We start from the raw sequence: 12,327 nt of genomic DNA, 5'->3' as shown, positions 1-12,327 counted from the left end.
ATTATATATAGATATATTTGTGTTGTCTGCAAGCTCTTAAAATGTCATAGCCTAAAATTTTGAAAACAATTTTCATTGCATTTTTTTTTTACCTGGAGTATTGCTTGTATGTGTGCTAATTCAAATTCTAAATATCCCAAAAAGCAAAAACAGATAATGTACAATGTCCACGGCCCATCAAATCCCAGTTGTTCAAGTGTACGTAGCCATGCTCCCTTGGTCAGCACATAAGCGTTTTATGACTTTATGGCCATGCGGTGCAGTGGCCGATCTACCTACACCTGCCGCCTAGACAAAGGGGTGTTCCTTGGAGACATTCACCATGTTATCTTTAGATGTGTAAGTCCACATTTGTACTATTTGTAAAGACTGACCTGATGTTGACAACAAAGGGCTTATAATTTTTTATTTCATTTTTCAAGACTGGTCAATGGGATCCTGATGCTGTGCGGAAGAGAGTGATTTTAGCACGTCTAATACACTACCCATCGGCGCTTAGTTTGATAGAAAATACAGAAAGAGTATAACACGGATAGGTTTAAAACAGAAGACTCCAAATCACGCATCTGTCGAACTGTGTCTGCGGTCCCATTTTTTCCCTTTCTTCTTTATCTTTGTAAGATATCCCTTGAACTACCGAGGCCGGTCCCGACGAACTCGAGTTATCCATGTTATACAGTATTTAAGGAAAAGATACCCCTGCATTGTAACATTATTTTGTAACATTATTTTTCAAACAAGTTCAGTCTCATCTGCCAGGTTTCTTCAGGGTGAGGGAAGTGTGGGGTTTTTCATCTTCTCCGTCAAAATTGACATGGAAACTCCTCAACTCTAGCAATGCCAACAGACAAAGGAAGAGTGATGAGAGGAAAAACATTTTCCCTCCCTGTCCCTCAACACAACACCCCCCCTTCTACCAATATCCATTTTCTCCTTTTTTCTTTCTCTCTCTCTCTTCTTGTGTGTGTTAAAGTGAAAGAGACATTGAGTGTGAGCGGGGGGGGGGGGGCTGCATGCGTATATGCGTGTGTGTGTGAGAGAGAGAGAGAGAGAGAGAGAGAGAGGGACAGAGAGAGAGAGACAGAGAGCGAGAGACAGAGAGAGAGAGACAGAGAGAGAGAGAGAGAATGAGTGTAGCTATGGCTAAGCATATGCAGTTCCAGCAGTAAGTGTGTACATAGTTTAAAAGAGAGTATGCAGCGGATGTTTCGAGCCTTCAAAAGGGAAATCATTTGTGAGGCATAGTAGTGAAATCAGACGCTCATCAAATAATGAAATCAAAGAAACTGACATTTTTCTGGCTGTTGGGCAATTTTATTTTATTTAATTTTTCTTCCGCTCAAAAACTTTTTTTAATGTATTAAATGTAAAAAACACATTTTATTTCTGTGTGGATTTTCTTCAAAACAACATTGATTTAAGGCAAAAAAATTTTAATTTTCAGTTTCCAAATACTCTCAAGCAATGGAAATCACCAAACTTTGGTCGCTATTTTCTCGTAAATTTTACAACTGAAACCAGGCTACCTCAACCTCCTTCAATTGCAAATATACCTTGACTTCTATTCAAGTTGGATGGGTGTTCTTTTTTTTGTTTTGTTTTTACCAAAAGCAAGGCAATGAACAGAGGTTAAGATAATACCCTACCAATAACTCTACAAATGCCCAAAAATTGACGGGCACCTGATTCCACCGCATCGTAACACATTTTTAACCAAAAATATTATTAATATTTCTTAGCTCCCTAATTAGCTCACCACAATGCGGTTTTGCTGGTAAAACTCATGAAACACCATTATATCTTCTCCAGTAGCATGCATAGTATCATCATAGTCAATGTCTCAAACAAACAACACTGAACGCAAAAAGAACAGTATGCTTGGTGGCTTAGTAAAGTACATTTCAACAGCCTCAAAAGGGGATTGACCGATGTACCAGCCACCAATCTCATTTTTTAAAGTAGAAAAATAGCCAACATAAAATATACAATGAACATATTTTCACGAGCAGATCACTTTTATTATAATCATTATATCATCAAAGAATACACAGCCTAAAACTTTACCTTTCTTTAGGTACCGGTTTTGACAATTTTTTTTTAATTTAAGAGAAAGTTTTTTTTTCTCTTTCCTGAAAAATTTGGCTTTCAGGGCTTTTGATATATTTGACCAGGAGCTTCCAGACGAAATGCGACAGTCAGTTTAAAGGTCCTGTGTCTATATTACCTAAATGAAATGTTCCGTTTTTAAAAACCATGAACACAACTGGTAAATAGTATTACACTGGGTCTCATGTACTTTTTACCAGCCTGCAATTTTGTCCAAATGCAACCTTCTTTCAAGTGGGACAGAAGGTTGGCAGAGTCTCTACTACGTCCAGCAAAATGCATATAACTAGACTAAACATGAAAAGATTCACGTTTGTTGTCCTATAAAAATTATAATAGACCGTAACAATGCAGGGCTTTCACTACAATTTGCAATTAGATCTAGACTCTACCAGTGTGAGTAACTAAAAGTCATGATTATTTTTATCTCCCATTTGGTGCAAAGTCCATGGCAGGATAACTTCAAGACACCCTGAAAGTCAAGCCATACACACACGATTTTAAATAATTTACCAAATTAAAAAAGACTTTTTTTTTTCAGTATCCATGATACTTTCATAATAGAACTAAGAAAGCTTTTAAGTACTGTAACTCAATTTCAAGTTGAATCTCATCCTAAACTACAGACGTGAATGCATTATCATTAAGATTAATCAAGAGGTGGCAGGTGGGACACAAAGTGGACTATCACCACCTTCGCCCAGTTGGACTTTAGCAGGGCCTAGCAGAATACATTAGCCAAAAAATATAATAATATATTTTAAAAGTAGGCCTTGATTCAAACTTCTGACAGTACTAGATCTAGAACGAAGAGTCATAAAAATGTAAAATTATGAATGTGCATCCACCGCTGGCGACTGACCTACATGCCACACAGTTTATCATGCGTGGAGTGATGATAAGGCCCGCGCCGATCAGGCCAAGGCCTACCCAACATATAAAAAACCTCAATGTCAAAGCAATCATTTCAACTTAGTCTATACCTGCATATCCAATCTCGAAATTCCTTCGTTCTCATGTACTTTAAGACAGCTGCCATTGTGCAAGAATCGACCTTGGGCCTTGGACTCTGGAAAAGATGACAGAAAATGACACTGGGTGGAAGGTCTTCTGAATAAGTCTTGCCAGAGCTCTCAAGATCTATCTAGTGGGCTGGGTTGTTGTAGCAGCAGCCAAGACAGCGAGCCGAGAGGAAGGAAGTAAGGAAGCGAAAAAAAAAAATTGGCAGCTCGTCATTTTAGCGTTTCGCTATAGTAGTGTTGTCAATAATGGGTCTACCAACTCTTCAATCTTCATTGCCTCTGAATGAATGACCTCAGGTCGTGTATGCTTAGGGCACGGCCTCTTTTACATTTTTATCAATTCACGGATACTTTTCATTCCGCTGGTTTTTATCTTTGTCAAAATGAACGTTCGACAGATGTTTTTCACGTTTGGCAACATCTGCAATGCCTTCACCAGAAATTTATCCTCCAGTGGCTCAAAGGGACTTTCTGAAATCGAAAGGAGGATTGGGAAGCGGCCTATGACGCTCCAAAACACAGACAATGTTAGAATCCATTTCTGCCAATCCTCCACTGTTGCATCAATACACACAGCCTTTCCTTATCGACAGAGAAAAAGACGTTCTCCTGATTTGACATTTTCGAGAAGTCGGAGTCAGAGTACGGAGCACATGTAAGCTTGTAATTTGATGTAACGATTTTGTAAACACATTTTATAATATATATAATGGAATCTAATGTGTGTAAACAAACTGTTCTTGCCAAGACGGGCCCAAGACCATTCTGACATCTGTTTGTAGCTCCCAAGAGCTACTATCTACATTCTGCAAGCCTACCCTTGTAAAATCATGTAAATAGGCCTACATTCTCAGAGAGATTAGAGGATTCACGGTTTGACAGATAGTGAAGACAGGGCCCGTCAAGGGGAGCAGCCTGGAAATGGACATGCCACGGAGGACATCACACTACACAGACTGTTGTCTCCCTCACTAGATCTAGATCTAGAACAATGAAATTATTTTTAAGAATTATGTAGAGTTAATTATTAACAAAGTCTCCAACACTACACCACCAGATTTTTATTAAACGATGTAACAAAACTACGACATGAAGATCGACATCAACAAAACAGAGACAATGAAAGTTTAGTTCAGAAATCCAAGACCACTCAGGATGCCCATCAACAACAACAGTCTCAGATCAGGTCCAAGAATTTAAGTACCTCGGAAGTATATATGTTCACCAAGGATAGGCGACTGAACAGAAAAATTGAAACATGAGTACAAAAGGCCAATAATGTTACAAAAACTAGATCTAGTTACCAGCTTGTTCCACTACTCAACATCCTAACATCCCGATGACAAGAAAACTAAAAATGATCAACTCCATATATATTAATTCCAACACTCACCTATCCATGCCAAACATGGATCACGGACAAGAAGACATTGGACATTGGAGCAAAGAAGTAACCAAGACCAGGCGAGACAAAATTAGAAACTCGGTAGTCAGAGAAATGGTGGGCACAAATGATGTCATGCATCACATCCAACACCAAAGAATCAAATGGTTCGGACATTTCATGCGATTACCTTACCAACACACCATCCAGCACAACGTTCCTACATTAAAAAAATTCACTGGCACCAAGGCTAAAGGGCGACCAAGTGGATATAGATGGAGTCAGGGAAACACACTAACCACTCATTACATCACCCTGACCCAAGCTCTCCAGCTGGTGGCAGAAAAACGTCTCTTTCTTTCCGCGACACACAAAAGGGTATTTAAAGCGGCGGATAAAAGTTAAAGTTATTATTATATTATAACTAATTCAAGTACCATACCCGAGGCTGCGTGGCATGACTTTGGTCCTTGGAGCCGAAAACAGTTTCATTAACATGCAGACGGTGGTGCCATGCAGCAAAGCAAAGTCTAGCGTGAACAGTGGCCTGGCAGTGTATTTCTACCAGATTACCAATGATGCTCTATGTGAAACTAGTGCATGGTACACCATCTCTTTTTCCTAAGTTAATTATAATATTGACCTCGTCTTTTTATTTCAGTTAGGATAGAGATATTTTTTATTCTCTTTAGCTCGGAATATCGTCATTTCAAAAAGATGGGTTTGAAGGGTCCTTCCATTTTATCAACCCACCCTCCAACTTTATTAAACTACTTCAACCTAGATATCTACAGTCCATCAATATAATATATATTTTTTTTTTCCCAGGAGCTCAGAAGAAAAGGCTAAGAAATTCCAGCGACCAAAAGCGCAATCTACAATTGATGAGCAGGAGATCAGTCATTTTTCTGCGCTTTCTTCATTGTGGTGGGATGAAGGAGGAGAATTTGAAGCCTTGCATTCTCTGAATGAATTAAGAATACCTCTGATACGAGACGCCATGATGTCTCAGAAGACAATCGATCAGTACAGGGCAGACAAACCCCTCGAGGGATTCTGGGTACTAGATGTTGGGAGCGGTGGAGGAATTTTGTCTGAGGTGAGGTTATCATTGAAAGTGTCTTTGGAAGGATATTTATTTATGTATAATAATGTATGAATTGAATATAATGATGTTCAGTACTGATAAAATATAGACTTGAAGGATTGTATTTTTTAGGCTCATCTGTCCTTGATATTTTTAAGTACATGATTTTATTGGCTGTGCCCCGTGGAGAATTTGGTTCGGTTGGGTTTGGCTTCTGATGGCTTCAGTGCACCCTATAAATAGACCAACTGCCCGAACCAATCTCCTAAAACACGGCCTTGAGAACAAACGCGTTTGTTATTGAAAGTCATCGTTGGTTTTGTTGGTTTTGTCTCTCCCGTGGTGAACAACCTGGCTAGCTCCAAACCGACATAACTGAACTGTACCGAGCGGATGATGCTAATTTAATGGACCCCACCTTTTTGGAACACTGGGTTAGAGTTAGCTACAAGGTATATCTTGGTGCTGGTTTAGTTGAAGGTCTACCCATCTACAGTGGTCTACCATAGATAGGTCCCACCCAGCTCAATCGGTAATGTTCTACTACCGTGCTCTAGCGTAGCATAAGTACCGCCTTATTGGCCACGGTAACAGCAGCACGAGGGGCATTTAGACCAGAGGTGGTAACGTTACAGTTGTAGCGTGTGGGTTGGTGGATGGGTGGATTGCTTCATTTTGTGGTGTTGTTTAGATCAAAGAATTTTGGGGTGGTAAAGATTGTGATTGTCCAGTAAGTTGTGACAGTATGTGACCAGACGAGACTATTTTCAAGAAATCGGGGGGGGGTATTGGCCCCCTTCAACGTCAAACTGCTACCACCAAAACATTTTTAATATTGACAAATGAAAGTGTCAGGCCTGTATCTGTTTAGCGGGAATTTGTAAACTGATTCTTGTCACAAGTCCGTGGCCCATTGGACCTTCAACTAAACCAGTTATCAGACCTATCTGGTTGTAGACCATCATTTAAACCAGAAATATTAGACCTTCAACTAAACAGGCACCAATATATAATAATTATAAATTGCATTTATACTATTTTTATCTGAACAAGATGCTCAATGTGCATTACAATAATAGGAAAAGTAGAGACATGCACAGACGAGAAGAGTTTCAGAAAAACATCAACAGAAAAGATTACTCAAAGTTGTCTCACTCACTCTCAGCCCCACAAGATAGTCCGTATGATAAGTTTGGTTTAGTTAGAGTTTTACAGCGCTCTCAATTGCATAAGTCCCTATAATTAGAATTATCTTTTTATCGATATTGGCCTGCTCATGAAAGATGCTTGAATGGCCAGGCCTATTTATATGTCCTTGGGATTTTCTCTGTCTTAAAATATTTTCTCTTTCCTTTCACTTCTACAGAGGTCTCCACCCAAAGCTCTTTGAATTTTGTCTTTCAGAAAAGTAAAATTCCCATTTGTTTGGTTTTGTTTCCAGCCTTTGGCGCGGTTAGGGGCGTCTGTGATTGGAGTGGAAGCCTCAGAGGAGAACATCAAGATTGCACAAGCCCATCTCTTACACGACCCAGCGATTCGAGACAACATCAAGTACATACATACAACAGTAGAGGATATCGCAGAAACGCAGGCTGGAAAATTTGATGCTGTTGTTGCTTCAGAAGTCCTAGAGCATGTAGCAGACGCAAACATGTTTGTGTCTTCCGCTTGTAAGCTTGTTAGGGTGAGTATTATCAGTTGTGAATTTATTAATGATTAGAGCTAATCATCTGAATGATATATAAAGGTTGATCATTTTCTTGAGGGAAATGCTACTTTAATCTCTTATATGTCCTAATGAAATTTTAATGCATTTATTTACCTTTGAAAACGTATATTCCCATGTAAGATCATGCATTGCAGATTCCTTTGCCGCCGTATGAATGATGTGAGGCATCGTTATGAGATCAGGCGCTCGTCAATATAATTAAATTGAAGAAACCTGTTTTTTCCGCCGATTTGGCAATTTTAATAACATTTTTGTTTTTTGGTTCGAAACTTCATCTGTCCATGTAAAAACATTTCTATGAGGATTTTACTGAGAAACGTATTAAAGACACAGAAATTGTAAATTTTCTATTTCCAAGCACTCTTGAGTTGTAGAAATCTCCAAACTTTGACGGCTATTTTGTTGCCAATTTTACCTCTTTCAATTGCAAATCTCGACTTCTATTCAAGATAGATGAGAATTGCTTCCATCAGAAGCAAGACAAATGAACAAGATGATACCAATAACTCCATTCCATTTCCACACAAATTGATGAGCGGTTGATTCCACAGCGTCATGACACACGCAAATTGACTTCCTGACAGAATCAAATTAAAGAGTCCTCTTATTTGTTGGCTAGAAACTGGCAGTATCTATCCGGAGACCTCTCCGACAGAGATAGACCAATCAAAATGCTTTATGCTTCTAGACCAAGTAAAAGAGTCTGGTGGGGTTGTGGAGGGGCATGCTTGTTTTAACCCATAATTTGATATTTTGCAGTTAAGTTTGAAATTTTCTTGAAAATAATTTATTTACAACAGTTTTAGTGGCTATATGTGTGTGATCTGCAGCAGATAATACACTGTTTGACCCCTCCAAAATAGTGCATCAGTGTGCGGGAGTGCGTCTCCAAATAGTTCCTGGGTGCTTGGCGGTGACGTCTCCGAATATCTTCTGCCCTAGAAACTACTGGTTGTCCTCTGCAGACACCTTTGCTTTTGTACAAAATCAAGTTTTATTTCATCTTTGAAAAAAAAATTTGTGAATACTAAACTCAAAGGCAGCATGTACTGTTGTTTTTTAGAAAGGGATTTTTTTGGTCTGCTCCTTGTGTTTTCAAGGATTCCCCTCTATGTAAAATTATATGCATTGTGTCTTGCAATGTATGATGTTATATAATAAACAGGTGGATGTTGAATTGCATTATAGTATATATGCCATATTTATTCCCTCAGCCTGGAGGTTCTGTTTTCTTCACAACGCTGAACAAGACAGCCGTGTCCTACGCGCTGGGTATCGTGGTGGCGGAGCAGATGCTGAAGCTGGTCTCTCCCGGCACACACGACTGGGACAAGTTTATCGCACCGCTCGACCTTCAGTACATGCTGGAAAAAAGTAGGTCCAGTTGTCGTTAGTTTAGCTGTATGCATATCCATGACTGGATGCAAGACTCTGACAGAGACTCTCATAGTCCAGGAGTTAAGTTGTTTGCCTCTCATTCGATTAGTCCCGGGTTCGAAACCTGACAGCGAGGGAAAATTTTATTCTCTAAAATTTTCTCCTTTCACCTCCTTTCCTGCTCTCTAACCATGTTCTGTCGTCTGCTTTCGTCTCCAATTTCTGCCCCCACCCCATCACCTCCTTTTCCCCCTCCTCTGGGCTCCTGACTCTTTCTACTGCTATTCCTTGGCTCCTTCTTACTGCTGTCTTTCAACCACACCCCTGATCTTAGGGAAGGTAGCCTTCTCGAAAAAGGGCAAAAAATCTCAGAGGTCTGGTGAGCAAGTTGTGCACACCAAAGATAAGAGTAGGCTTCAGTCACCACTCGTGCAAAATTCAAATTTAATTCCTACCAAACTGAAAATGGTTAATGTGTCCCCGGGGCTCATTTGACCTTTTGCAGTTGCGAGTGCTGTAAAAAGAAAAAAAAAACTCTTACAAAAAAAACAAAACCCTTACGAAAAAAGAATCAAACAAAAGACTCTGACAAACGCCCTTACACAGTCTGACATTTGTTGTAGTCTTGCTCCCAGCCATCAATTTTCTAGTCAGAGGTGCCAATATTCTGGATAAATCCTCTATTACGGATTTTTGAAAATCGTCCGGATTTTATTTACATGACCGGCCAGCTGTTCAGATGTACTGAGCCCAACATTTGGAAATTTAAAAAAAACCTGCAGTTTCTTAACCCTATCTGTACGCCCTGGGGTCAATTTGTACCTCCGGGGTTGTATTTTTCACATTTGAGAATACTTCTAGTGCGATATCTCTTTGAAACTTTCAGTATTTCTCAAAAAATCATTTTGACAGACTGCTATGCAAAGTGTATGAATAGGAATAACGAGTACATTTCCCCTTTGGAAAGTGGTGGCACAGAGTTCCCCACGTCGTATGGATACGATAGTAAAACATGACGTACGGATGAGGTTAATCTATTTTATCAGTTGCATGTGAGCAAGAAATATTTTGTCGAAATTGGACTTCAAAATGTTGAGAAAAAAAAAAAAGCAACTAAAAATACATAATATAGGCACAATTGTTAAAAAATTTAAGCAATTTTTCTCTCTTTTGATAAATTTTACTTTCTTAGCTGAGTACATTTGAACGGCATATGGATAATATTATTCTACCAGGGTACATTTCGATGGCTGGGTACAAACATTTGGCATTTGTCGGAGTCTTGCGCCCAGCCATTCATTTTTTTGCTGCTTTTTTGTTGGGTTTTTTTTCTCAGTGTCTTTTTTTGTTTTCACTTTTACATAGGAATCAGTGAATGTCAGTTGGAGGAATTTAAAGATGGTTTTATGTGAATAATGTTTTGTTTGTTACTTGCATGCTTTAGCTCATTTGTGTCAACTTGTGCATTTGTCTGTGTAGTCTATTTTTTCCTTGAAGTTTTGCCGTACCAGTAGTTACAGCATTGTTGCTTGGACAGATTACTGGAATTCAAAGGTTTGAGGTTTGACAAAAAATGTTTGTTCCTCTTTGAAAATGGTTTCTCCTTAATTTGAAATAAGGTAAGTCGGAACTCTGGTCATTTAAAAAAAATCTCTTATTTGAAAGGAATGGGTTAACTTATTCTTCTTTAAATACTTGTTTTGAATAGTTACAAGAGAAGTGTGTCTCTCTCTGACTCTTTCTCTCTCTCTTTCTCCCTTTCTCTCACTTTCTCTCTCTCTCTTCCTTTCTGTCTGTCTCTCTCTGTCAGTCTCTCTCTCTCTCTCTTTCTTTCACTCACTCTCTCTCTCTATCTCTCTCTCTCTCTCCCTCCCTCCCTTTCCCTTCCACGCCTCTCTGTCTCTCTCTCTCTTGGTTTTCTAGTGTGGTCTGCTCCGTCACTTTCTGTTTTAGAGTTACCATTGTCCTACCCCATTCCTGGAGAAATGTGGCAGACATTGTACTCACTTGAGCTGCAACTATTGTCAGCAACATGGTGTGAGTTTGGGGGACATCGCTGTTATGACTTTTTTCTTTCTTTTTTTGTCATCTTTCGTATAATTAATGCATGGTTGTGAAAGTTTTTCTTTATGAGGTTGAACTGGTTTTTCTTGTTTCTGTGAAATATTTTCTCTTGTGTGAATTGCTCAATGATCATGTGATTGGTGTAAAACGCTCAGAGCTTATACTAGTATGGGGTAGAGTGCTATTATATATGCAATTTCTTATTATTAGCCTATTATTATTATTATTATTATTATTATTGTTATTGTTATCTATCTGATATTATTTTGATTTTCTCCAACACTAAATCGCATTTATTTTGCGGTTGTAGTAATTTTTCCCCTCATTTACGTTGTATCGTTGAACTATTTCAGACAACTTCTCCACAAGACTGGTCCACGGCATGTGGTACAACCCCTTCAGCAAGAGGTGGTCCTGGTCCAAGGACACGAGCATCAACTACGCCCTCCATGCCGTACGGGCGCCGGCGGTTGAGGCTCTGGAGGAAAATGTTTGGACAACCGAGACAGAATCTGCCTCAGAGCCAGCTCCTCAAAAAGATTAATGTTTGTATTTTTGTCAGAAAATAGGATTTCAGGGCAAGGTTTTTGAAGATGACAAAAATGTTCTATTTCGCTTTGGTTGCCCTTGCAAAAATTTGATTTGCAATGTGGTATGTATAGATTTATAACATACAATATTACATTGTCACTCAAATAAAGATGTATGCTTTCGTTGGCACCAACACCTATGTTTTGTTCATTTTATGGCGTAGAATCAAAAGACAGCTTTATGATATGAGCTGTTTGTCTTTGTACTGTAGAGACTTGACAGAACGTTGAGTTGTGAACTAAGTACAGATGAATTAACGTTTATTTACAAGCACCTTATATACACCTGTGCATATTAACAGTAAAACATTAGTTTAACTGGACTATTTTGCACACAGGTGTTGTGTAACTAAGTCAAGAAAATCTGTAAATTCTCTAAATTATTCTTAAGAGAAAGCGAGTTCTTCCGAAGGATCTGACTGGCTTTTGTTTTTTCTTTTCTTTTCTGCCATTGTCATATTTCCTTTTGTGTCTATTCTGCATGACCTTAAATGTATCTACCACTACCAGATCTGTGGCATACATCGGTGATCATGGTTCTCCATTCATTCCTTTGCTCGGATGCTCTTAAAAAAGCTATGTTTCCCTGATCTTTCCCTGTTACCCATTTGTTTAGGTTCCGTAAGAAGGTTGCTTTGGGCCTACCCCTGCCTCGTTTGCCTTCAATTTTGCCAGTGAGAGCTAGATATTCTAGACTGTTACGTCTCTTTAGGTGTCCCAAACACTAATTTAATAATACCTCTCATAATTTAAGGTTTTATTAATTCCAGCTTAGCTTTTTGACAAGCATGAAGGCGGACATTGAAAACTGACGGGTTATTCATAAGAGAAGAAACCCTTCCATCAGTCAATACAATGGCATTCTTGTGTCCCCTGCTGCCTTGGTTTTTCACTCTGAATGCGAGTGTTTGTGGTGTGTAACAAATTTGTGTGCCTTGAATAAATAAATCAGTCATGCTGAAATACTT

At 39.0% G+C, this 12,327-nt stretch overlaps 2 protein-coding genes across 2 annotated transcripts in view; one reads left to right on the top strand and one right to left on the bottom strand.

Moving 5' to 3' along the window:
* LOC101856469 (mitochondrial pyruvate carrier 1) overlaps nt 1-3,295 on the bottom strand; it is a 14,668-nt gene extending 11,373 nt beyond the window's left edge. Inside the window, exon 1 of the mRNA XM_005109628.3 lies at nt 3,090-3,295. Within this exon, the coding sequence (XP_005109685.1) occupies nt 3,090-3,145 (56 nt within the window). The 5' untranslated portion in view covers nt 3,146-3,295. The remainder of the gene's footprint in view (nt 1-3,089) is intronic.
* Nucleotides 3,296-3,353: 58 nt separating this feature from the next.
* On the top strand, nt 3,354-12,327 carry LOC101856218 (ubiquinone biosynthesis O-methyltransferase, mitochondrial). Its single transcript, XM_005109627.3, has 5 exons — nt 3,354-3,783; nt 5,341-5,611; nt 7,041-7,283; nt 8,543-8,702; nt 11,123-12,327. The coding sequence occupies exons 1-5, from the start codon at nt 3,416-3,418 to the stop codon at nt 11,311-11,313; spliced, it is 1,233 nt and encodes a 410-aa protein (XP_005109684.1). The 5' UTR covers nt 3,354-3,415; the 3' UTR covers nt 11,314-12,327.

This window comes from Aplysia californica, unplaced genomic scaffold, assembly GCF_000002075.1.
Source record: "Aplysia californica isolate F4 #8 unplaced genomic scaffold, AplCal3.0 scaffold00797, whole genome shotgun sequence".
NCBI lineage: Eukaryota > Metazoa > Mollusca > Gastropoda > Aplysiida > Aplysiidae > Aplysia > Aplysia californica.
Note: the sequence above shows the minus strand (reverse complement) of the source record. Positions and strands in the feature narration are given on the sequence as shown.